We start from the raw sequence: 27,223 nt of genomic DNA on the forward strand, positions 1-27,223 counted from the left end.
TTAGCCACTAAACGCGCTTTAAACCTTTCAATCTGTCCCTTTTTATCCCTTTTAGTTCTTAAAAAATCCATTTGCAACCTATTGGTTTGAAACCATCAGGTAATAAAACTAGCTCCCATACACCATTTTTCTTCATGGAGTCGATCTCATCATCCGTAGCTGCTAACCATTTTGAAGATTGTGGACTATTAAGTGCTTCACTAAAAGTGACAGGATCCACAAAATGATCAATATCATATTCTCCTTCTCCAAGATAAACAAAATTATCATGACACTTTGTTGACTTCTTTTGTCTCTGAGATCTTCTTAGAGGAGGTACTTCTGGAATAACTTCTCTTTGTTGATCATTGTTTTGAATAACATCTTCCACAACTGGAATTTCTTCAATAACAGGATTCTCATTAACAATAGGAGCTTCATCATTAATAGGCCCTTCATCAATAATAGGGCCTTCATCATCTTCGATATCGGGAGAATTGTATTCATCAACAATGGGAGCATTACCAACTGGAGTAGGATGAAGACTACTATTATCATCTCTTGAAAATGACATAGGAATAAAAATTCTTCTAGAGGACTCCCCCATTTCAAGAGATGTTGAAGGAATTTTCTCAGCAACATCAAATTCCAGAAATTTAGCAGTCTGAGATTCAACAATTCGCGTACCACGAGTAGGACAGTAAAAGCGATAGCCTTTTGAGCGCATTGGATAACCAATGAAATAACAGCGATTTGTTCTCGGATCTAACTTTTTCAAATTAGGATCATAAATCTTTACTTCAGCTGGACAACCCCATACACGAAGATGATTTAGACTAGGCTTCCGCCCAGTCCACAACTCAAAAGGGGTCTGGGAACAGATTTACTGGGAACATGATTTAAAATATAAGTTGCAGTCATAATTGCGTCACCCCATAAAAATTCTGGAAGATTTGTTCTACTCATCATGTTTCTCACCATATCCATGAGAGTGCGATTTCTCCTTTCAGCAACGCCATTTTTCTCAGTGAACTTGACATATTGTATTGAGAAACTACACAATTTTCTGGAAAATATTCAGCAAAAGGCCTCATGTGTTGTTTAGATTCTGTATAACGACCATAATATTCTCCTCCACGATCAGAATGAACAACTTTGATGACTCTTCTCATTTCAAAAAATTTTGAATTTATCAAGGGCGTCAGATTTTTCTTTAATTAAATAGGTGAATCCATAACGAGAAAAATCATTGATAAAAGTGATAAATACTTGTTTCTGCACAACGTGGTAGAATAAGGTCCACTAATGTCAGTGTGGATAATCTCTTATAAAGAGTGACTATAGATAGCAGTCTGCTTTCTTATTTTAGTCAATTTTTCACCAGTACAATCAGCACAAGTATCACAACCAGAAACATCAACAGGAGAAAGAATTTTAGCTAGAAGTAATCGATCAATTCTTTCTTTAGAAATATGACCCGATTTATGGTGCCAGAATAATAAGGATGTTATCTTAATATAAGATTTCTTACCCACAATATTCACAGCATTGAAAAAGGAAGCTAAGGAAGTCAATGATAATTTGAAAAGAATATCAGAGTAAAAACAGTTTCCAATTATTCGGAGTCAAACATAATGTTAACACTATAATTGGCAAAAGGAAAAGAAAATTATTGTTTAACTAAAAGCGGAAGCGAAACTGAATTACTTTAAAAGTAGGAATCAATAAAGTACTGTTCAAAACAATCTGAACACTAAACTGTAATTCAAGAATTAATGTGCTAACATAAATAACGTCAACTCCAATATAAGTGTCCACTGTAAGCATTGACTCCCTCTCACTTGACTTTCTGAGATCCCTTAGCCCCTGGTTGTGGTTGCTTCTTTTCATATTTTCTTTATCCTTTGTTGGGCTTGAGTTGAGAAACAAAGTGAGAAGATTCATTCTTCTCATTCTATTAGCTTGCTTGTTTCAGCTATATACTGAGAAATAAGGTTATTAACACTCCATATTTTACTATAAGTGTTTAGGTTGTCTTGGTAAAGCTAAAAGAAGTAAGAAGTTCATGAAGAACTTGAAGAATGGTGTAAAAGTCAGGAAGAAGAATATTATGATCTTTCAACTCGGACTGAAGAATAATAATTTTCAAAATAAAATCTAGCACTCCTTTGATTTATCAAACTGAATGGTTGTCATTTTATCCATAAGATGTCCAACTTCAGCGTTTTCACCAGTGTCATATAGTTTTTCTACAGCATTGAAAAACTCTTTGGCATTTGTGGTGTTTGGCAAACCACCAAAAGATGTTCAGGAATTGATCTTTTCATAGTAAGAAGACTAAGACGACTTGATTTTTCCCATAGTGCATGATGAGTTCTCTGGGCAGTTGTACTGGAGTCAGTAAGATCAGCAGGTTTTTCTTCTCGAAGGCATAAGTCCAAATCTATTATGCCTAAAGTAATTTTCACATCTCGTTTCCATGTCTTAAAGTTGGAAGCATTCAGAATTCAGATAAAAACGTTATTGTTGTTCGCAGAAAGGAGACCGAAAAATCCAAAAAAATTAAAACTTGAATAAGCAATATGAGCAATGTATTAGAAAATATTGTAGAATCAACTGGTCATTATAAACTCCCCTTTGGGGTGAGAATATAACACACACATGATTTACCTTCAAGAAGTTAACAACAAAGAAAAAATACATATCCTTTAAGAATTTTATTACCTTTGGACAAATAAATTTCTTAAAAATATGTATTAATTCAAGCAAAAAATAATAATAAATTTATATATTTAAATTATTACCTTTGGGCAAATAATTAAAATATATACATTTAATATTAACTCACTTCATGGAATGTGAACTAATATATGTAAATACTACCTTTGGGCAAGTAATTACACATATAGTCAACCAAAAATATAATATTTTCTTCAACATGTGAAATTTGGTGATAAAACAATCATTGAAAATTAATAATTTTCAACCAAATTTCCAAAAGAGATATATAATTGCTTTTATTATATTGATAATAAAAAAAAAAATAAAGTGTCCACCATAACACATTATTTTTATATCAAATAATCAAGTTTTATAACTTTAGAACAACAATTAATGGAAAAATGTGAAATAAAGAATATTGGTGGAGATTACATAGTCAAGACAAATTAAATAAGAGAGTGACTATGTTTTATGGAACGAGAAGAAACTCAAAAAATTTTCTATGATTGACAAATTTCGAAAAATTATCAAAAAATATTTTTAATAATTTTTAACTACATAATTATCATTAAAATAATAATAATTATTAAACGGAGTCAAAAAATTAATTAAAAATCATAGAAAAATCAGAAATTAAATTCTAATAACGCTGAAAAAAAAATCGTCGAAAACGGACCTCCCAGCCGGCCCCACGCGCCCCCACGCGCCGCCTGCGCGAGTGGGCTTCGCGGCTGGGAGTTGTCTTCTTCCTCCAGCCGGTTCTGGGAAACGGGTCACGCAACCCGGTTGTGCAGTTCGGGTCTGGTCGTGTTTTCCGGCCAAAAACTCGACGAAAACACCGGAATTTGGATGGGTTTTGCTCGGGATTGAATTTCTAATTGATCTATGCTACTAATTTCGGGTATTAAAGACTAAAAAACAATAGATCTAAAGAAAAACGATCCAAAAAATAAAGAGCATAAAAAAATTGATTTGGAATATCAATCTTAATTACCATACAAAATTAATCATTTAAGAACATTCATAAACAATTAATAATGAGATATCTATAATCAATTTTAGATTAAAAACCATAAAATCAAAATACACAATTATAATTTCACATTATAATCATATAAACCCTAAAACTTTAAAATTAAAATTCTCTTAATATAGACTATGAATTCAAACACATAATATATCAATTGAAAGAGAATTTAAAGATCAATAAAATCCCTAAAGTTTTAAGATTTATAAACAAAAAATTACACATAAAATAATAACGAAATTGATATGAAATTATGGATAATTAACATATACAAATTAATTATACTAATTATAGGTTCTAAATCATATACAATAGGCAATCTGATACCACATGTTAAATAAATTAACAATTAACCCAAGATCTATTTGTATATAACATAGAACACAATAGTAGTATATGATAATTGAGTATGTGTACCTGATTGATCCATAGCAATTATCTCTGATTGATCCACAGCAATTACTCCAATTTGATAGTGCAATACTATCAACTAAGTCTTCCTCCCTAGATCTCTAAATCAGAAGCAGTTTATTTTCTCTGATTATCAAAAGGTATACAATTGTGATGAGACAATATGTATTTATAGAGTTAGGGAGGGGACTTAGCTACAAAACCCTAGTTGGGCTGGGCCTGCTCATCAAAGGCTTCAGTCAACTAGAAAAGCCCACACTTCTGCTTCACCTAGACTTTACACACAGATGCTAAGCCCATTAACAATTGATCACCAACAACATGGGCTAACACAGCAAAGAACTATCCAATCAACCCAAGTTTTAATAAAACCAATAAAATTTAATGTAAGCCCAAATAAAAGTCTAACATAAAAATGTAACTAGAAGTGAAGAGGCTTGGTTCAATTCATTGTAAAGTTTATAGTTTTCTTTTGAGGCCTTTTTGAAGGTGCTCCTAGGTTGTATAAATTGTTTGTTGATCTAATACACTTGTTGATTTATCAAAAAAAAAAAAAAATATTAAATTTTGTATCAAGTTTTAGAATTGTGCATTAGAGCACAATAATAAAAACTGATATAAATATATCACAAAATTATTTTTTATGTCAAATATAGAACAATTTTTACGTCTTCTATTGTCAATTGATCTAACATAAAGATAATCAAATATGTATATGTAATTATTAAAAATACATATATTTGTAATAAAATTTGTATGTATACAATTGGACAAACTCAATAAATAATATATAAATATGTCAATTTAATTTAAACCATATTTTCTACGGAATCACGATTATTTGTAAAGACTCTAGAATAGTTAACAAGGTATAAATGATGCACACGAAAACGACACATAGGACATGTTCTCTTGACTCGGGTCCAGTCAGTGATACAAGACAAGTGAAACACATGTTTACATTTTTTCAACTCAACAACTGCTTGGTTTATCGTCGACTCATCATCGATTTCGAATAAACTTTCTAGACAAATAACACATTTTTCATTTTTAAGTTCCTCTCTTATAATAATTTGGTTCTCGATATCGTAATGATGTTTCTTAAAAAAACAATTTTTCAATAATTGAATAATACGAGAATGTTTCGCATTATTAACCACTACTACAGGAAGTACAACTTCTTCATCATCATAATCGTCGTTGTCATCGTCGTCATCATCCGTGCAGAAGTACGCCCAACAAATACAAAAGGTTGGTATAATCATGGATATAAATGCTAAAGCCGTAAGAGCTATGCTGAAAATCAAATCAAAATTCCATGAATATTCATACTCCATTAGTGTGTAATTAATTTGTTTGATAATATTATAAAATTAATTAGTATGTGCGTTTAGTAAACCTAATTGTGTTTATATAAATATATATACATTTATATTCCATTCCTAATGTTAATTGGATTAGTATAAATATGTAGATTCATTGGATTTTGAAAAGATGATATAATATCTTTTCAAAAAAAAGAAATTAATAAGACGACGGTTTCTTTTTGATTGGAATTTTTAGTAAAGATAGGAAAATAAAATTACGTAGCTCAAAAAAAAATAAGAGAAATAGAAAATTAAGAAATTAAAAAAAGAAAAAAAATATTGGTATATCCAAAAAAAAAAAAAAAAAAATTAGAAAGAAAGAAGGAGATGAGGAATAATAGTTGTTACAGATTTTTTTACAAATTTTATAGTTTATCAGAAAATACATATTTGAGGGAGGTTTGACTGGAATAGTTGACAAAATGGGTGAGAGATGAGCCTCCAAATTATGGATGTCGCTCAACACCTAATGGTCGTGACCGTAGGCGATGGTGACTATGGTGCGGTAAGTGATCTGGAATTGTGAATTTTATCATATCCTACGTACAAGCATATGTCCTCGTTCTCCGTGACGACAACGCCGATAGGATTTGAGATTTGGCTAAGGGATTTCTATAGATGAGTTACGATCGTTGTTGATTCGTGGTGGCCAGTGGAATGGGAATGGGAATCGGAAAGAGGAGATGTTGTTGTGGGTTTCTTGTTCTCCGACTGAATGGACGGAATCGGTTCGGGTTGCGATGGTGTCGTCTTGGCTGAAGTGGTTGTTGCATCGGTTCGGAAGTGGTAATTGCTTTTTTTTATTATTATTATTATTATTATTATTTAAATAAATGTCTTCGTAAATTTATATTAAATAAGTGTAATATAATTATTTTTATATTTTCTTCAAATTTTTCAAATTAAATATTTTTTTCCAAAATAAAATATTATTTATATACATTATTTTTGTAATGATTTCTTTTTAAAATTCTATTATTTCAATAGTATAAGAAATATTTTATTAATTTTTACTCATTTTAGTTTACTGATGTTTTGAACTGTTTTATTTTTCTTATAATATTACTTTTTAACAAAAAAAAAAAATTCAAAACTATATTTTTCAACATATTTTATTTTATTTTACTTTGTACACAAAGGAGAGTCCTATTATGTTCTCACATTTTTTTAGTTTGTTAGTGTATTTTTGTTGTGTTATGTTTTTTTGTGTTATTTATTTTTTAAGTGTGTAGATTTTTGGAGACATTAAAGATTATTGGAAGATTAGTAAATATTACAGATAAGTTTTTCTTCATATTTTAATTGCTATATAAGTATTTATATATTGAAATTTTAGTTTTTAAATTTGGTTTATTTTTTCTATGTTAATTCCTTACATCATTTATCTTTTTTTGGTATTTTGTAGATTGTTTATCTATACTTTAAAACACAAAAAGTTCACATATTGCAGAAGATCTGAATTCATTGGTTACTTCTTAGTCATTCAAGCAGAAGCTTCAGTCTTAATGATAGTGCTGGATTGGTTTTACACGTTGTTCTTTCTCTTTTGTTATGTGGAGTCTGATTATTTAATTTTGGTTTTTGTTTTTCAAAAGCGCTCTTTCTTTTGAAATGAGCTAGATTTTTTTAGATTTTTTTGCTACTTTGCTTTCCAATTTTACTAAGGCATTCTTAGTTCATGTTCGTTTTTCATGAATTAGTTGTGCATGCACTTAGGGTAAATAGTAAATTAGGTTAGATTGAGGATTATACATCTTTTCTTATTGATTTGTATTAAACTCTTGGTTGTTGTTAATAAGAGTTTAATTTCAAAAAGAAAAAAGAAATTAATAAACATTTAAATTAAATAATTTTTTAAAAGAAAAAATATTAATTAATCATTATTAATAATTTGTTTTGAGATAATTTGCAACATGCACTAATCGTACGGATAAAGCTACGACACATCTCTAATTAATGATGTAATTATTATTCAGTAAAAGATGTGATTAATTTTAACAGAAAGCACAATAAATTAAGACAATTGTTAAAAAGTATTATTGGTTGCTAGTACCCTTCTCGGTATTATATTGCTACGTACTAGTGTAATTATAGGTATTTTGTCTTATATAACTTAAGAAAATAACCTTTAAAAAATATCGCTAATTAATCGTGAAGTGTTAAGCACCATTAGTATCCAATAACAATAATACTTATAAATTAATTATAAAAAGAAAAATAAATAAATAAAAATATATGTTCTATTGTAATTACTAAGAAAATGGAACTCTAATTTGCCTTTAATTTGTTAGATCACTCACATCAAATGCTTTAAAATAGAGAATTTTTAAAATATTTAAATAATTAAACTAAAAACATGCTACATGAGATGCTCTAAACATATATTTTAGAGTTTTTTTTTTAAAAAAAAAAAAATTCACCATTCATGTTCTATATTTATAGAATATTATTCTAGATATATTTTATTAATTGTTTAGAGTTTTAATTTTACTTTTATATGGGAATATGTGTAAAAATATATTTATATTATATGTTTAAAATAAATAAAATATATTAAAATAATTAATGTATACATATAATATTTCTTCTTTTCATATAGGGCACACATTTTTAGATCATTGAGTCTAGACAGAAACATTTCTAAATTTTATTTTAATAAATTCAAAATGGAGTCTAACGAAAATTGAGAAAAGTTATAATTTTATACAATGAATACTTATGATGCTAAAAATAAATGTTAGATTTGTACTGCTTTCAAACTTAAAATTTTAAATATATATACTTATGATGTTATTTATCTTATTATTAATTGTAGTTTAGCAAAAGATCTATATATAAAGTTTAGGTATAAGACGACGACATAACATCATAAAATTGTTTTAAATACATTTATCTATTCTTTCTTCAATTCTCTCATGTTTAATTTTTTTTATTAAGTTTATAAATATTAATTAATTAAAAAAAATAAAAATAAATAATTAAAAACAAAAATATCACTGATAACAATAACTTAGCTACATAATTTTCACATTTACGTACATTCTATTCAGACACAAACAATTCTTGTTTATCGACTTTGTTGGTCACGACCTTTAAAATGTATACTATTTTTTTATATAAAATTATATGAAAAATTAATAAAATTAAAATTTGATACAATTTATTATTTAATATCATAAAATAAAAATTATAATTTATATCATTTATAATTTAAAATTGGTTAAACATGGTGGAAATCGGAGAAAACTATATTTAATATTTACCATAACCAATTTTAAAGAAACTACTTCTTAATTATTATTTTATTGAATTAGTAACAAGTGTTAAATAAACGATGTAGTGAATTATATATGACTTGTTTATCTTAAGCTCATGGTGGTATAGTAAGTACAATAAATTTCATAAAAATAAATAACAAAAATAAGAATTAATATTATTTTTGACGTGTTTGTCAAGAATATTTTGAAAGAATGTTTGAAGTACTATTCTTAATTTAATTATTTGAGAAAACATACTAATTAATAATAAAAAAAATGAAAACTAACTTCTATAGCAAAATTCAACTAAAACACAATACTATAATATATAAATATGCTAATTTTAAACCATATTTTCTACAGTATCACGATCTGACTTTGTAGAAACATCTGTACAAGTAACAATGTAGACAGTATTCACACGAAGACGGCAAACTGGACATATTTTATTGATTCCAGTCCAGTCATTAATGCAAGATAAGTGAAACACATGTTTAATCTTCTTCATCTCAACAACCACTTTATTATCTTCCAATAATGGTTCCAAACATATAACACATTCATCATCTTTGAGATTATCTCTTCTAACGTTATGTTTCCTAAAAAAACATAACAGATTGATAATGCAAGATTGTTTCGCATGATCAACGACTATTATTGGTGGTTCTTCATCATCGCGGCGATGATCAACCTTCATGCACATGCACACAAAAGCAAAACACACGGGTATTAGCATGCCTATAACTAATAAAAGCGTAAGTATTATGTTCGACGTAGTAATTATGTCCATATTAATTTTGTTGAACTCGATCGATGTTAAATAACAATAGTGTAAGATGATACTTAATTAAAAGAAACTCCAAAATTTTGTAAACTTAATTGTGTTGATGATGTAAATCTATAGCCGATGATATATTTATAGGTATATTTCATTCCTAATGTTAATAGTATTAGTATATTTCATTCCTAATCTTAATAGTATTAGTATAGAGTATCTTAAATTTCTATATATATATTATAAATTTGATAAAAAAAAAGATAAAAATAAATGATATACATTTAAATTGAAGATTTTTTAAAAAGATTATTAATTCATTAAGTACTGAATAATGCAGTTAGCACGTAATTTTTTTTAAAATTATTAACAGAAGTAATTAATTATATAAAAAAAAAAATGTAAGGAACATACAAAAAAACCAAAACTTAATACGATGTAGTTTTAATAAAAGCAATCAAAAATGGCAGAACCAACCAAACCAAGGTTGGTTTGTTGCATAGGCGATATCCATGGCTTCCCCACCAAGCTCCAAAATCTCTGGTCAAATCTCGAGTCCTCAATCGGCACAGCTGACTTTAACACAGCCCTTATCATCTTCTTGGGCGATTACTGCGACCGCGGCCCCAACACCCGCGAGGTCATTGATTTTCTCATCTCACTTCCTTCAAAGTACCCACATCAGACCCACGTCTTCCTCTCCGGAAACCACGATTTCGCCTTCGCTGCTTTCCTCGGCCTAGTCCCTCAGCCGCCGGACGGCTCGGAGTTCGCCGAGGCTTGGAAGGAGTACGAAGAAAATGAGGAGAGAGAAGGGTGGTACAAAGGAGAAGGGTATGAAAATATGCATTTGCAGGGAAGGAGATGGTCTGGGAAAATCAAGGCCAAGTTCAACGTAGCCAAAGGGATGGACTATAAAGGATCCATTTATGACGCTGCCCCAACTTTTGAATCTTATGGTGTTCCTCATGGCTCTGCTGGTAATCAAATTTCAACTTTTTTATTTATACACATACATATATTTTTGTATGTATTGCTCTGCTTTAGTTTTCTGGTTCTGAATCACTCCTTTTTTCTTTTTTTTGGTACTTTATTGGAAGTGGGAAATAGGGTTCGTTGCTTTTTGAATGGTTAATTCATGGTTATAGTCAATTCAAGAATCTTTGTTTTGGGGTTCCTTTCTTTCTATGACTTTTTATTTTAGATACAAAGGATTAAGCTTTCCAACTTTATATATGAGTTTTTGTCATTGGTGGTGAGGTGAGTTATTTGCGAATCTGTTTGTGAAATTTTTGATTGAAACGAATGTAATATTCGGTGGGCAGATTTGGTTCGGGCAGTTCCTGATGAGCACAAGAAATTTCTTGCTGACATGGTTTGGGTTCATGAAGAGGTAAAATGGATTCTTGAGTTTCTATTTTAACCTCTTAGACACTTTTTGATTGTCTTTTTTCTTTCTTTTTTGAAATCAGTTCATGTAGTGTTATCTGAAAAATTCAATACCGGTTAAAAAAAAGAGAACACACTTTAAAATCATAAAAAAAGTATAAAAGAAGCAATGCCATGTTTGATCGAGTGGAATAAGAATAAGATTGTTATAGTCATTCCATTACACCTTTTGGTTCAATAGTTGACCAATTAATTCTTTAGGAATACAATTGCTAGTTCAATTCCTCTGGTAATTATTGTAACCTTTCTTCTTTTTTCTTTTGCCTTTCATAATATTACATAAAAATATATAAAGAATTTAAAAGTAATGACATATTCCCATTCTAAAATGTGTACTTTAGCTAATTTTCCATGAACTGTGATATGAAAATTGTCCACTTATTTTCCCCATTCTTTTCTTTATAATGTGCATGTTTTTTCAGGATGATGTGTGTATTGAGACTGGAGATGGAATCAAACACTGTAAATTGATAGCAGTACATGCTGGTTTGGTGAGCAATCAAGATGTTAAAGAACAGTTGAAGTTTTTAAAAGCCAAAGATACCCGAGTACCTAAGGTTGATAGTCTGAGTGGGAGAAAAAATGTGTGGGATATGCCAAAGGTACTGACTTTTTTTATCATGATCCAATGATGTGTGAACAATTAGTTTAGCTATGAATTTATGATAATGATGCCTAATGGTAATAATATATAAATACCAGAATATTCTGAAATGTACACTATAATACAAAAAGAAGAATTGGATTACAATTTTCTCATGTGCCAAAAACAGAAAAAGTTTCGTACCGGTAACTCGAAAACAGGATTCCTACTACCATAGAAGCCTTCTGGCTGTTCTTTTGGCTTATAATTCCCATTCATATGATTTACATTAGCGTTCTTCTAAGTCATTCAACTGAAGTTTAGACTTTTGTGTCTATTTGTCTCTCTTTCATAGGAACTAAGTGAGACTCCGACCATTGTGGTAAGTGGTCACCATGGAAAGCTTCACATTGAAGGTCTGAGGCTGGTTATCGATGAAGGTGGCGGCTACGAGCATAAGCCAGTGGCTGCAATTGTTCTCCCCTCAATGAAAATAGTACGTGATACAGATGATTCTCTTGCAACATAAGCTCAAGTTTTATGGTCTGTTGTCATAATGATGTATCTGAAATGAATTACACATGCAATCTAGCCACAACTTCCTCTTTATCATTTGTGTAAACGACTCAGTTTGTGTTTATATATTATTTGGTTGTGCACATGATTATTATATATTATTTTAAAAAATTCAAATAAAATAATAATAATAATAATAATAAATTATTATATTTAATGTTAATTTTACATAAAATCAAAATAATTATTCGTGTAAAAAAATATATGTATTAAAAAAAGGCCAAATTGGTGTTTTGTCAATCAATATTGCACTAATACTTTTGATGCCCCTCATGTTCAACACATAGAGTACTCTCAGTCTGATCACCATGCCATTGCAGTCACCATCAAGCCAATAGCAGTACCTTTTCAACAAAATTGAAGACGTACAAGATTCAAATTTGAAAAGCTTTGGTTGTCTCACCCTTAAAGCAAGGGTATCATAGCTCAAAGTTGGCTCCCTATAACTTCTAATGATCATATTGGTGGTGTTGTTCAAAATATAAAATCTTGTGTTATGAATCTACAACAATGGCATATTAGCAAGTATGGATAGATGCAACGAAGAGTCTCAAAGGTGCAATCTTGAGTGGCAGATTTGAATAATGTCTCACAATACTCCATTGACCTCTCAGACTCAAAAATTCTGAAGCTATTCTTGATGATCTTTAAAGTAAGAAGAAGTATATTGGCAATAATGATTCAGAGTATATTGGTTGAATTTAGGAGATCAAAATTCGAAGGTTTTCCATGCTAAAGCTTCAGCACGCAAAGTAAACAATAAATAAAGTTTTTAATCAACAAAATTGGTGTAAGGGTCACTTCAACAAGAGAAATCACAACTGTTATTCAAGACTAGTTTGAGAATATTTTTTGATCTTCCATCATTGATGATCAAGCTCTGCAGGAGACACTTGATGTTATCCCTTCCACAGTCAAACCTGACTTGAATCTTGAACTTCTGAAGCCTTTCACTACAGCTGAAGTTGAAATAGCTTTAAAGGCTATGAGATCAGATAAAAGTCCTGGTATTGATGGAATGTCAGCAATGTTTATCATAATAATTAAAATATTTGTTGGTGATTTGGTCAACAGTACTTAGTGTCCTCGATAATTGTTCAGACCCGACTTCTATCAACAAAACAATTATTACCTTGATTTCAAAACTAAAGAAACCACAATCTATGGGTGATTACAGACCAATCAATCTTTGTAATGTGATCTCCAAGCTTATTACAAAAGTGCTCGTTTCAAGATTCAAACATGTGTTGCCTCTTGTAATCTCTGAAACACAGAGTGCCTTTCTGAGCATGCCCTTGAATTGATGGCTCATATTACATCCAAGAAACCACAAATCAAATCCAATAGTCCGGGAACATAATGGTCAGCATTAAATGCTGAGCATTGGATCGAGGTGGTTTCAATGATAATATATTCTCCTTAGTACGCACGCTAACATGATTCAGCAGTCGTTATGCTAATCTAGGTGTTGCACGCTTTATCAATATGCTTAAAATTCATGGACCAAGAAGCTAACGCCAAGTGTGATCCACTCGGTAGAACTAGAAAGCTCATAGCTATCCACAACTAAAAAGTAAAGAAGTCGAAAGGTCACCCCCTTTTTAAATTTCTTGAGAATGCCTTGATCAGTGGGAGTGATCAATCAAAGGACTTAGGTCATGAGAAAGATCCTTCAGAACCTTCCACTTCAAAAGCAAGATTGATAATGGTCAACACTCCTGTAGTTCAAACATCCATTACCAATCACTAAAGATCCACAAGTTGGTAATGATAATCCAGTAGATCAAGATGTTCAAGAGTTGCCTGCAACTGTTGAACAACCTGCTGAACCAGCTGCTGCTCCCCAAGAGCCTGTTGGTGAAGTCTTAAGAAGACCTACTAGACCTGTCAAACCAAAGATTTACAAAGGTTATGTTGTGTATTTATTAGAATTTGATATTGGAATTGGGATCCAGAAACGTTTTTACAAGCTATGAACAGTAGAGAATCAAAATTGTGGTACAATGCTATGGATGATGAAATGAATTCTATGAAGTGCAACAAAGTTTAGGAACTTGTAAAGTTGCCTAATGGGGCGAGAGCCATTGGTTGTAAATGGGTCTATAAAACTAAGAAATACTCATTAGGCAACACTGAGAGATACAAAGCGAGACTTGTTGCTAAAGGATTCACTCACGAAGAAGGAATTGACTATACGGAGACTTTTTCTCCTGTATCAAAGAAAGATTCCCTCAAAGTTATCTTGGTATTAGTTGCTCATTTTGATTTAGAGCTGGAGCAGATGGATGTAAAATCTGCTTTTCTAAATGATGATCTAGAGAAGGAGGTATACATGAAACAACCAGAAGGATTCTCCTCTAGTGAAGGTCAGGATTTGGTATGCAAGCTTAAGAAGTCCATCTATGGATTAAAACAAGCATCCTGCCAATGGTATTTAAAATTTCATGATGTCATCTCTTCCTTTGGATTTGAAGAGAATGTCATGGATCAATGCATAAACCTGAAGGAAAGTGGGAGTAGGATTTGTTTTCTTGTTTTATATGTGGACGATATTCTTCTTGCATCCAATGATAAAGGGTTGCTACGTGAAGTGAAACAATTTCTTTCAAAGAACTTTGAGATGAAAGACATGGGTGAAGCATCCTATGTCATAGCCATTAAGATTCATAGAGATAGATACCGAGGTATCTTAGGTTTATCTCAAGAAGCCTACATCAACAGAGTTTTAGAAAGATTTCATATGAGAGATTGTTCACCGAGCGTTGCTCCAATTGTGAAGGGTGATAAATTGAATTTGGGCCAGTGTCCAAAGAATGACTTTGAAAGAGAAGAAATGAAGAACATTCCTTATGCTTTTGCTGTCGGAAGCCTAATGTATGCTCAGGTGTGCACAAGACCCGACATTGCTTATTCTGTCGGAGTGTTAGGAAGATTTCAGAGTAACCCGTGGATAGACCACTGGAAAGCTGCAAAAAAGGTAATGAGGTATCTTCAGGGTAATAAGGATTACAAACTGATGTTTAAACGAACTGACAATCTAGAAGTAGTTGGCTACTCAGACTCAGATTTTGCTGGTTGTACTGATTCACGTAAATCTACATCTGGTTACGTGTTTATGTTTGCTGATGGAGCTGTGTCTTGGAGGAGTAACAAAAAAACTTTGACTGCTACTTCTACTATGGAGGCTGAGTTTATTTCTTATTTTGAGGCTACATCACATGGTGTATGGCTAAAGAGTTTCATTTCAGGCCTTAGAGTGGTTGATTCCATTGGAAGGCCGTTGAAGATGTTCTGTGACAATTCAGCTGCTATTTTCATGGCTAAGAAAAATAAAAGTGGAAGTCGAAGCAAGCACATCGACATTAAGTACTTAGCTATTAGAAAACGTGTTAAAGAAAATAAAGTGGTCATTCAACACATTAGCACTAAATTGATGATTGCTGACCCTATGACAGAAGGCTTGCCACCTCATAAATTCAAGGATCATGTAGAGAACATGGGACTTGGTTCCCTTATGTAATTTGTACAAATAAAGTTTGTAACGCCCTAATGCTAAGGCACGCTACAGTGTTTTTTCCAATTACAGCGCTGTCTTTGCTAATCAAAGAATTTTCTTGAAAAACGTGTCAAATTAAAACTTTTATATTAATTAATAAACTTTATAATATACAAAACTAGTTACAAGTTCTAGGATCCCGTTTTCAAACTTTTTAAACATAATACTCCAAAATACATAATATCTAGGTCACACAGCGACTACAAAACATAACCCTAGATGTCCCAAGACCGAAGACTCCGGATCGCACTGCCTCGACATGTATAATCCCATCCTAGCCAGGCTCACTCATGCTCAGCTTTCGCGTTTCCTTTACCTACACATGGAAGCAGAATTGTGAGTCAACAGACTCAGTAAGAAAATCATATAACATATCATATAATTCCGACTTCTATCTAGGCGCCCATACACCTATTTACAAGGCTCAACAGATGAGTAAGAACGTTCCATACTAGGGTACAGCCATTATACCACATACACTACGTACCACAGTGTATGAGTGTTGGTAGGGTTTGTTTCGTACCCTGAGTACCACTGAGTGATATACCACACACCCTTAGCACTTCCCCGTACTTGTGTTGGTATCACCGTACTGTACTCATAAACAATATTCACTATATCGATGCACTCTGTGTTGGGTTTTATGCCCTAAATAAAACTCATTTCAATATAATCAGATTTACTTATTAATATAGATCAGAAATAACATTTAATGTTGCATGGTTCACATGATTTATTTCATGATTATATTTACATAATGTATAAATTCATCTGAAACCCTTTTCACATACTTGATCCTGTTTATTGTGCCGTCAACACATTGGAAAGTAAACATGACTATGTGAATAAAGTTTCCTAGATTTATCAGACATAGGGTTTTACTGATATGATAATCTACAACAGAGTTTACTTGCATTTGGAGAAGTGCTATGTTCTTTCCAGAGCATTGGTTAAAGTAAAGCTCAGGTTGGATGCATGGAGTATGCATTGGAAGGGACCGATATTGAACTTTGACTTAGATTTAATTAAACTTACCGTAGAATCTATTCAAGTCAATATCACCTAGTTGATCCTAGATCAAATGATCTTAATCCTGTTATGATTAGGCTCAATCTTGAAAGGCTATTCGTGTTCTTTGATTTGTTAGTTAAGCCTACTTTTAGGTCAGGGTGATACGTACATTTTGGGAACACGGTAGTGCAATTGAGTGGGAGCGCTAGCATAAACATGGAATCTATAGCTTCTATCTGGCGAATAGTAAGCAAAGGATGATCTCCTTCGAGCTTGACCAAACGAACATAAATGGTGGAGTACTCATTTCACATAAGCTGAAATATCATTTATACGGGGTCAAGTGTTTTAAGGAATAAATACATTGTAGGGTGTAACGGTAATTTAATCCCTTTACAGTGTAGATCATTCATATAGAGGATCATTGATCACATTAGGATTATAACAATGGATAACTAATGATGTGTCTATATGGTGGAACATATAGAGCATTCTATATAACTGAGAGTGCAATTCTAAGTTCTATGCGTGGATTCAACGAAGAATTAATAAGTTAGTGAATTTTAGTGCTAAATTCTTGATCTACTTATTGGAAGCTCGGTTATATAGACCCATGGTCCCCCCACTAGTTGAGATAATATTGCTTGTAAGACTCATGTAATTGGTTTTGATTAATCAATTATAATTCTCAAATTAGACTATGTCTTTTTGTGAATTTTTCACTAAGTAAGGGCGAAATTGTAAAGAAAGAGTTTATAAGGGCATATTTGTTAATTATGATACTTTGTATGGTTCAATTAATAAATATGATAAATGACAATATTATTTAATAATTATTTATAGTTATTAAATAGTTAGAATTGGCATTTAAATGATTGAATTAGGAAATTGGCATTTTTGAGAAAATCAGATACAAAAGGTGGTAAAATTGCAAAATTGCAAAGCCCAAGGCCCAATCCATTAGTGTATGGCCGGCCACCTATTGTTGTGTTTTAAATTAATTTTTATATTATTTTAATGCCATATAATTCAAATCTAACCCTAGTGGAATGCTATAAATAGATAGTGAAGGCTTCAGAAAAATTACACTTTTCTTCTGACTTTTTCTATTCAGAAAAACTGAGCCTTCTCTCTCCCTATCTTTAGCTGACCACTCTCTCTCTTCTTACTTTAAATTTCGAAATTACTTTAGTGTATGAGTAGTGCCCACACACATCAAGTGATACCTCAATCATAGTGAGGAAGATCGTGAAGAAAGATCATCAGCAAAGGAGATTCAGCATCAAAGATTCAGAGAAAGAGATCCAGGTTCAGATATTGATAATGCTCTGCTACAGAAAGGAATCAAGGGCTAGATATCTGAACGGAAGGAGTCATATTATTCCGCTGCACCCAATGTAAGGTTTCTTAAACTTTATATGTGTTTATTTTATCGTTTTAGAAAGTTCATATTTAGGATGTTAATAAACATACTTGTGAGTAGATCTAAGATCCTGGTAAAATAAATTCCAACACTCTGTACCATAACTGTACAAGTGTTGGTAGTGTACTTAATATTTAAAGCATGCATAACACATAACATATACATACACTCAGATATTAATATCACACATTATATACAGTTCTTACCTTTTTTCCAGATTCAAGTGTGCTGGCCGACCTGAACGGAAAGTCTGGTGCGAAATGGATGCCCTAATCACATAATGAAATCGGGTAAATGACATGATCAAAACCCTAATCCTGGGAAACCCGAACCTACAACTCTAGGTTCTGCTATATTCTCTAGGGATTATACTAACTCAAGAAATACGGTAACACCCAACTACGAGACTGAAATGGACGAGAATTGAGAAAATGGAGTATTCAGGGATTTTGCTTTAAACCGACTAGCTGGTTCATACTATTACAAAAATTTATGAACAATACGCAAGTGCATGTAATCAAGTAGTAAACTCACACAGGTGAGGTCGAACCACAGGGAATTGGATTGAATACCACTAGACTATATTTATGATTCTATTTGGCAAACCAATATTTTTCAAGATTAGAACAGAATAAAAATTCAAGAAGCTTAAGTAGACAAATAGAAATTAATCAAAATGAGAAGATAGGGAAGAGAATCCTGTTGATATGTTTACCCAACTGTTAATGTCTAAATACTATCCCATTTCCTGTTGTGAATGACAGATTATACACATTAACCTAGCTCTTCTCAGATCTTCTAGGTTCTAAATCACATGCTCTCTAATTAATCTCTTAGTTAGAATCACATGAAATCAACATTAAGCAATAATCTAAATTGTCACATAAGTCATGCAAATACTTTCGTTTCACATAAACCTAGATTATCCAAATTTTAGCATTCTCATTTCTCACTTTTCAAATTTCGAATTGAGATCATAGAACATTGATTACGCCCAAACTTGTCTTCACAAAGCGGTTGTTGTAGTGTAGCATGGGCGGTCGTGTCCACAGAGAGATATCTTATCGAAAAGTGATTAGTAGAACTTTAAGCGCAAAAAGTAAATAAATCGTTGGTGGTTTTTGAGAAAATTTTGAAAATAAATTTAAAGCAAATAAAATTGGTAGAAAATTATAATAAAAAAATGATAAGGTTTCAAGAATCACCTATATGTTTGGCTCATTTATTTGGGTTTTGATTCACACATATAACACAATTAAATTATTCACTTCCCAATAATTTAATCGGAAGATAAAACTTGAAGAACATATAATAAAAAAAAAATGTATTTGAGTAATATAGAATTCTCACATTAAGATTGTAGAAAATAATCTTATGAAAAATCTAAGAATGACAATATACCTTTTGTTTGGTAATAATGCAATAAGAGATTAATCATAAAATTATAATATTAATGTATATTAATCCTAATCATATTCACATAGAAAAAGCATGACTATTTCTATATAATACTAAATAGATAAATATATTAATATAGAGATAAAAAAAAAGAAGAAAAATATACTACTCAAATGTATAAACTTTAAGCACTTGGTGAATCAAAACACAAGTAAATATTACCTCACATATAAGATCATCCTTTACCTTATCTAGGAAACTAGCCAAAAATGCTAGTCATTCTCACAATAATCTAAAAAGAAAATATGAGAAGAGATAGATAAAATAAAACTAAAATTTACTGTAGTTTTTGCCAATGAAAAATTACACACCAAATGTGTACAAGAGGTCTCCTTTATATAGTGTTTTTGGAGACACAAATGTGAAATAAAATCCATGCATAGAATTAAAAAGGAAAGCTGAATAAATTTAAATTGAAAATAGCTTAATTTTTGGGATTAGAAATTTAAAGTGCACAATTGAGGCATGCTTGAGACGTTCCTTGTCAGCAACAACTAATCAAATTGAAAATATACAATTTGATTAAGCCAAATCAGAAAGAAGATAATCTTGAACGTGGCCATTAAATTACAATCCCCAACTTTCTTGCCACATGTCGTACTCATAGGGAAATGGAACCAATCAAAATTGTTAATCCTCTTTGAATGTGATCCAATTTTACAACTGCTATTGAGTTGTACAAACTAGAGAGAATAAAATCAATCTTAGATTTTCTCATGGGTTTATGCTATTGGGCTTCTCCTTTTGTCAACTTTACCAAAAATCATTTTCTTTCCTGCAAAATGAACATAAACTAAATTTAAAATAATATTTTCAATTATATAATATATCATATTAATTTCATGAAAATATTAATCAAAACTTAATTTAATTTAAACTTTAACATCAATAAAATGATATTTTTGACCACTAATCACAACCCCCAACTAGCTTATTGCTAGTCTCTAGCAATTCAAGCGGAGAAGAAAATTATCAAGCTGAATAATCAAGTCACACCAATCAAAACCAGCCATGTATTTTAAAATATCATCAAGAAATCAGAAATTGCTAAGCAAACTACTTAGTTGTAACCCCAGAGTTGTGGGTCTATGTCCACCAAACCATTCTTACCACAAGCCATAACACAAATAGTATCAGAAAATCTCAAAAGCGTAAAGGTCTCAACTCCAATTTTCTCACAGGCATTGAAAGTATTTTTTAATGGGAGAGATGACACTCTTGGAGATAGAATTGTAACAATTAACGCTCAAATGAGAGAAGACAAACTTTTTAGGACAAACAATTTGAACAAATATTGATCATAAGATAGGAAAATCAAATAATTAGAATTTAAATGACAAACAACCTTTGGGATTTACAAGAGACTTGAAGAATAAAGAGCCAACTAAAAGAAAATTGTAAATATTAGAAAAGAACACTTTTTTTTTTTTTTAAGAAACACATGAAGTGATGTTTCTTTCATTCAATTTTTTATATGGAACAATTTTTTTTTTTTTTTTTTTTTTTTTTTTTGTAAAAAGAAAATACAATAACGAAATGTTGCTCTTGTTCTATTTTTTTTCTCTTTTTTTTTCTTTTTTTTTATTAATTTTTTTTTTTTGATTTTTTTTACAAGAGGCAACATAAAAATACATGAATAAAAAGAAATATGAAAAATAACATTACAACAAAGGCTCTTTTAACAAATGAAATTGTCCCTCCAGTATATGTCATGTGTTTAAATTCTAAAAATCTAAATTGACCAACTCAAATGATCAATAAAAGTGCAAAAAGTCGTTTTCTCAACTCTCACAACTCACCGAAAAAATGGAAAACTTTAAGCTTGAAAATTTTCTCAACTATTTGTGTTAACAACCATCTTACCACATGTTTGGAAAGTGCATTAAAGAACTCTGAAAATCACTCCTTAATAGCTAAACATAGCAAAATCCAAATCAAACAAAATATTTCAATCATGCTTAGAAAATTTTGAGAAAATTTGACTTAAAAGTTCAACACAACAATGTAATTCTCCAAATGAAAGCTCACCAGAACTTACCACCCCCAACCGAAAATCAGACAGGGTCCTCAATGTCAAAATAAATATGCAATAAAAAAGATAGGGGAAAGAGAACACCTGGAAGATGACAATATCCATGGGGCGGTAATTGAAACAACCTGATAACACAAAACAAACCCAAAACAAACGAAAACGAAAACGAAAACACACAAAACTAATAGAAAAGTAAAAAATATATATATATATAAAATAAAATAAAACATGTAAAAGAAATGAACAACTCAGAGTGTATAGATAGGGTCCTTAACAAGGACCTCTTCAACATGACTCACACTCTCGATGTAATGCTTCAATCTCTGGCCATTGACTCTAAAAATTCTCCCATCAGTTGGGTCCTCAACTTCAACAGAACCATTCGGAAAAACCTTTTTCACCACAAATGGGCCAGTCCACCGTGATCTCAACTTACCTGGGTGGAAATGCAACCGAGAATCATAAAGATACACCTTTTGATTCACCTCAAAATTCTTTCGCAGGATCTGTTTATCATGAGCAACTTTCATTTTTTCCTTGTAGATCCTGGAATTATCATATGCCTCATTTCTCAACTCCTCAATTTCGGAACATTTGGAGTTTGCGATTAATGCCTGCAGCATTAAGATCAAAATTAAAGGCTTTGACAGCCCAATATGCCTTATGCTCAAGTTCAACAGGCAAATGACAAGCTTTCCCATAAACAAGCCGATAGGGAGACATCCCAAGATGGGATTTGAAAGCAGTACGGTATGCCCAGAGAGCGTCAAGAAGACGAGAAGACCAATCTTTTCTGTCTGGATTTACCGTTTTTTCCAGAATTTGTTTTATCTCCCTATTGGCTAACTCCGCTTGCCCATTGGTCTGCGGATGGTAAGAATTAGCAACCTTATGGAGCACACCGTACTTCCGCATGAGACCCTCAAAAGACTTGTTGCAAAAGTGTGTGCCTTGATCACTAATGATAGCACGAGGCGTACCGAACCTTGACAAAATGTTTTCCTTCAAGAACTTGGTAACTGTTGCATTATCATTGGTTCGACAAGGTACAACCTCAACCCATTTAGAAACATAATCCACAGCAAGGAGAATGTAAAGGTAACCAGAAGATGATGGAAATGGTCCCATGAAATCTATACCCCAACAATCAAATATCTCAATCACAAGAATAGGGTTCAAGGGCATCATGTGATGAGAGAGAGAGAGCCTAACTTTTGGCACCTCACACATGAACGACAAAATTCGTTGGTGTCTTTGAACAAAGTGGGCCAATAAAGGCCACACTGTAAGATTTTTGCAGTAGTTTTCTTCACAGAGAAGTGACCACCACAAGCATCATTGTGACAAAAGTTCAAAACACTAGACACCTCATCATCAGGGATACATCCTCGTATGATCTGATCGGGGCAATACTTGAACAAGTATGGATCATCCCAATAGAAATTGCGCACCTCGACCAGAAACTTGCGTCTATCTTGTGAACTCCACTCAGAAGGAAGTTCACCTGTTACTAAGTAGTTAACTATGTGTGCATACCACGGTAACTTAGTAACAGCAAGCAGTTGTTCATCAGGGAAATCATCACGAATAGGTGGATCATCAACAGAATCACTAAATTCAAGTCGAGACAAGTGATCTGCGACGGCATTCTCAACACCTTTCTTGTCTTTGATTGTGATGTCAAATTCTTGCAATAGAAGGATCCACCGTATTAAGCGCGCCTTAGTATCCTTTTTGGAAAGGAGGTACTTAAGGGCAGAATGATCTGTGAAGATCGTAATAGGTGAACCAATCAAGTAAGCTCGAAATTTGTCAAGAGCAAAGACAACAGCAAGCAACTCTTTTTCAGTAGTGGAATAGTTCATTTGAGCACTATTAAGAGTTCGACTTGCATAATAGACAACAAAAGGTTTCCCCTCCCTTCGTTGTCCCAAAACAGCTCCAACAGCAAAATTACTTGCATCACACATGATTTCAAAAGGCAAATTCCAATCAGGTGACTGTATGATGGGAGCGGACGTTAATTTTGCAACAAGTGTTCGGAATGCATCCTCACACTTTTGTGTCCACTCAAAATTAGCATCTTTGGCGAGGAGGTTGCACAGTGGACGAGAAATCATTGAAAAGTTTTGGATGAACCTCCTATAAAAACCAGCATGCCCAAGAAAAGATCTAACATCTTTGACAGTCTTTGGAGTGGGCAAATTAGAAATGAGATCAATCTTAGACTGATCTACCTCAATCCCTCTTTCGGAGACAATGTGTCCCAAGACTATGCCTGAAGATACCATGAAATGGCATTTCTCCCAATTGAGTACAAGACCTTTCTCAATACATCGTGTTAAAACAACTTCTAAATTAAGAAGGCATGTTTCAAAAGAACTTCCAAAGACTGTTAGATCATCCATAAATACTTCCATACATTTTTCAATCATGTCACTGAAAATGCTCATCATGCACCTTTGGAAGGTGGCTGGTGCATTACACAGTCCAAATGGCATACGCCGAAAAGCATAAGTACCGAAAGGACATGTAAAAGTGGTCTTATCTTGATCCTCCAATGCAATCTCGATTTGGTAATAGCCTGAATAGCCATCAAGAAAGCAATAAAAAGGATGCCCAGCCACACGTTCAAGGATTTGGTCGATAAATGGAAGTGGGAAATGATCCTTACGGGTGGCAGCATTCAACTTTTGATAATCAATGCACATGCGCCAACCCGTCACAGTCCTTGTGGGAACAAGGGCCCCTTTATCATTTTCAATAACAGTTACACCCGATTTCTTAGGTACTACCTGAATTGGACTGACCCATTTGCTATCAGCCACTGGATAAGCGATGTTAGCATCTAAAAGTTTCAACACTTCAGTTTTCACAACTTCTTTCATGGTGGGGTTCAGTCTTCTTTGAGGATCTCTTCGAGGGATTGCTCCCTCCTCCAACTTGATTCTATGGGAGCAAATTAAAGGGCTAATACCTTTAATATCAGCAAACGTCCAACCTATTGCAGGTTTATGCTTCTTTAGTAGCTTGACTAATTGCATTTCCTGTGAAGGATCAAGTTTGGACGAGATGATAACAGAAAGGTATCACCATCTCCCAAGAAAACATGTTTTAAACCCTCGGTGTAGTTGGGCTAGCTTAACAGTGGGAACCTCTTCAGTAGAAGGTTTTGGCTTTTCCCTTTCACCAGGTAGCTCTTCAAATCGAGGCTGCCAAAACTTTGCTCTTCCGTTTTGTGAGTCTTTATAACAAGAAATTTCATTAATTGACTCATTAAAACCGAACTTTCGAAGCGAGAAGAGTTCATCAAGATCATCAGAATTTTTTTGCAATTGAATCTCCTCAGAAATGAGCGTGTCAATCAAAAATGTCTGATAACACTCATCATCGTCATGTGGTTGCTTTGCAACATGAAAAATATTGACCTCAAGAGTCATATTCCCAAAAGATATTTTCATTAGACCATTCCTACAGTTAATAAGTGGCATTAGCCGTAGCGAGGAAAGGTCTTCCAAGTATGATAGGGATTTTGGATTCCATGTTAACCACAGATTGAGTATCCAGGATAAGAAAGTCCACGGGGTAATAGAATTTGTCAACTTGAACAAGAACATCCTCAACAATTCCCGAGGCTTCTTGATAGAACGATCGACCAACCGTAAGACAACGAAGTAGGCTTGATTTCACCAAGACCAAGTTGCGAGTAGACGAATAAGGCATGAGATTAACACTCGCTCCTAAGTCTAGCAAAGCTTGACTAAATTCATGAGTCCCGATTTGACAAGAAATGGTGGGACGGCCGGGATCTTTGTATTTCGGCGGTGTCTTTTCTTCAATTACCCACTAACTTGCTCGATCGAAAGCGGTCTTTTTGACATGATGCTTCCTTTTTACAGTGCAAAGATCCTTGATGATTTTAGCATAGGTTGGCACTTGTTTGATGACGTGAAGCAAAGGAAGATTAATCTTCACTTGTGTCAAGTGCTCAAGGATTTCTCCTCGATTTTCAAGATTTTTCCCAACAGGTCTCAAAGCACAGGGAAATGGAACTTTTGCAGAAGCATTGGATGGCACACTTTTAGGGACAACATGTGGAGATTTTGAAGTGGTAGCTGTTATTGGTTGATCTTCCAAAGTTTTACCACTTCTAGTTGTGATGGCATTAGCCTCCTTAACTATTTGATCGTTAGAGCTGGAGGTTTGAGCCATATGTTGCCCTTGTGCATTGAATTGAGGCTGAGAAGGAAGTTTGCCTCTTTCGTAAATAGCCAAGGACCCGATCAATTTTGAAAATTGACTCTTCATTTCTTTGATTTCTTCCATCATTTGGCGATTTATTTTAGTTTGCTCCTCCATGAATGATTGAACGGTGTTCTTAAGAGAACTCCTTTGAGGTGGAGAATTGTATTGAGGAGGAGGCTGAGCTTTTGATGGTTGATTTTGGTGCTCATTTCTCCATTGCCCTCCAGAAGATTGTGCTTGGTTGGGATCTTTCCAGCTGAAATTTGGGTGGTTTCTCCAACCAGGGTTGTACGTATTAGAGAATGGCTTATTGTAGGTCCCTAAGGCATTGCATTGCTCTTCATAAACCCCCTTCATTTCTCTAAAGGCTAAACAATCCTTAGCTAAATGATCCGATTCTCCACACACAAAACATGGCTCATGTATTTCGCTTTGGCAACCATATTCGATCCTTGCCCACTTTTTTTTTTTAAAGGCCTCAAGTTGCTTTGTTAAGGACTCAACTTGGGCTTTGAGGCTGTCCTCCTCCCTTAGTTGGTAAATTCTGTGGTCGATTTCGTTAGTGCTTTCGGTAGCACTTGGACCGATCCAAGTATGAGATTTTTCTGCAAGCTCATTGAGATATTCAAAGGCTTCTTCAGGATCTTTTTGGAGGAATTCACCATTGCACATCATTTCTATAAACTGGCGTTCACGACTAGTGAGGCCTTCATAGAAATAACTAACTAGGCGCCATTTTTCATAACCATGGTGGGGACAAAGAGTTAACAGTTCTTTAAACCTTTCCCAGACTTGATAAAGAGTTTCATTGTCTTTTTGGGAAAAGGTAGAAATCTGCCTTTTTAAACCATTGGTCTTGTGGTTAGGGAAGTATTTGTGAAAGAATGATGATGTCATTTCTTCCCATGTTCCAATAGACCTTGGTCTCAGAGAGTATAACCAGCTTTTAGCTTTATCCTTCAAAGAGAAGGGAAAAAACTTTAATCGCACAGTATCCGCGATATTAGCTTGGTTATAAAAAGTGGCTACCACATCCTCAAATTCCCTAATATGCACATAAGGATTTTCATTTTCTAAACCATGGAAATTTGGCAAGAGTTGAATCATGCCAGGTTTGAATTCAAAATTGGGCATATTAGGTGGAAAGAGGATACAAGAAGGGGTAGGAGTGCGAGTAGGATGGAGATAGTCATTAAGACTTCTCTGCTGAATTTCATCATGATGGGCCATGGCGAATGGATTATGAGCAATTGTTGAGGTGGGAGAGGCAATGCTTGATGTATCGGAAGAGTTATCACTAGGGGTGTTGGGTCTCCTTACAAATCTCCCTAGTTCATCTCTATGACGATTCAT

General features: G+C 33.0%; 2 protein-coding genes, 1 long non-coding RNA gene and 1 other non-coding gene across 4 annotated transcripts; 3 read left to right on the top strand and 1 right to left on the bottom strand.

Annotated features, from left to right (window-relative positions):
- Positions 1-5,438: 5,438 nt before the first annotated feature.
- On the top strand, positions 5,439-7,355 carry LOC133035422 (uncharacterized). The gene is made up of 2 exons (XR_009686642.1): positions 5,439-6,291; positions 6,911-7,355. It is a non-coding gene; the product is annotated as an uncharacterized LOC133035422 (long non-coding RNA).
- A 2,492-nt stretch (positions 7,356-9,847) lies between these two features.
- LOC115702283 (tyrosine-protein phosphatase RLPH2-like) lies at positions 9,848-12,228 on the top strand. Its single transcript, XM_030629732.2, has 4 exons — positions 9,848-10,517; positions 10,863-10,930; positions 11,409-11,588; positions 11,925-12,228. The coding sequence occupies exons 1-4, from the start codon at positions 10,001-10,003 to the stop codon at positions 12,096-12,098; spliced, it is 939 nt and encodes a 312-aa protein (XP_030485592.1). The 5' UTR covers positions 9,848-10,000; the 3' UTR covers positions 12,099-12,228.
- Positions 12,229-25,471: 13,243 nt separating this feature from the next.
- Positions 25,472-27,223, bottom strand: LOC115720448 (uncharacterized). The gene has a single exon (XM_061112350.1). The coding sequence runs from the start codon at positions 27,221-27,223 to the stop codon at positions 25,472-25,474; it is 1,752 nt and encodes a 583-aa protein (XP_060968333.1).
- LOC133036393 (small nucleolar RNA R71) lies at positions 26,613-26,720 on the top strand. Its single transcript, XR_009687051.1, has one exon. It is a non-coding gene; the product is annotated as a small nucleolar RNA R71 (small nucleolar RNA).

The sequence above is a fragment of the Cannabis sativa genome, chromosome 3 (assembly GCF_029168945.1).
Source record: "Cannabis sativa cultivar Pink pepper isolate KNU-18-1 chromosome 3, ASM2916894v1, whole genome shotgun sequence".
Classification (NCBI taxonomy): Eukaryota; Viridiplantae; Streptophyta; class Magnoliopsida; order Rosales; family Cannabaceae; genus Cannabis; species Cannabis sativa.

Coding starts and splice junctions, on each gene's coding strand:
- LOC115720448 (XM_061112350.1), bottom strand. CDS start 27,223: ATGAATCGTCATAGAGATGAACTAGGGAGATTTGTAAGGAGACCCAAC.
- LOC115702283 (XM_030629732.2), top strand. CDS start 10,001: ATGGCAGAACCAACCAAACCAAGGTTGGTTTGTTGCATAGGCGATATC. Junction 10,518..10,862: donor TGTTCCTCATGGCTCTGCTG/GTAATCAAATTT, acceptor TTCGGTGGGCAG/ATTTGGTTCGGGCAGTTCCT. Junction 11,589..11,924: donor ATGTGTGGGATATGCCAAAG/GTACTGACTTTT, acceptor TCTCTTTCATAG/GAACTAAGTGAGACTCCGAC.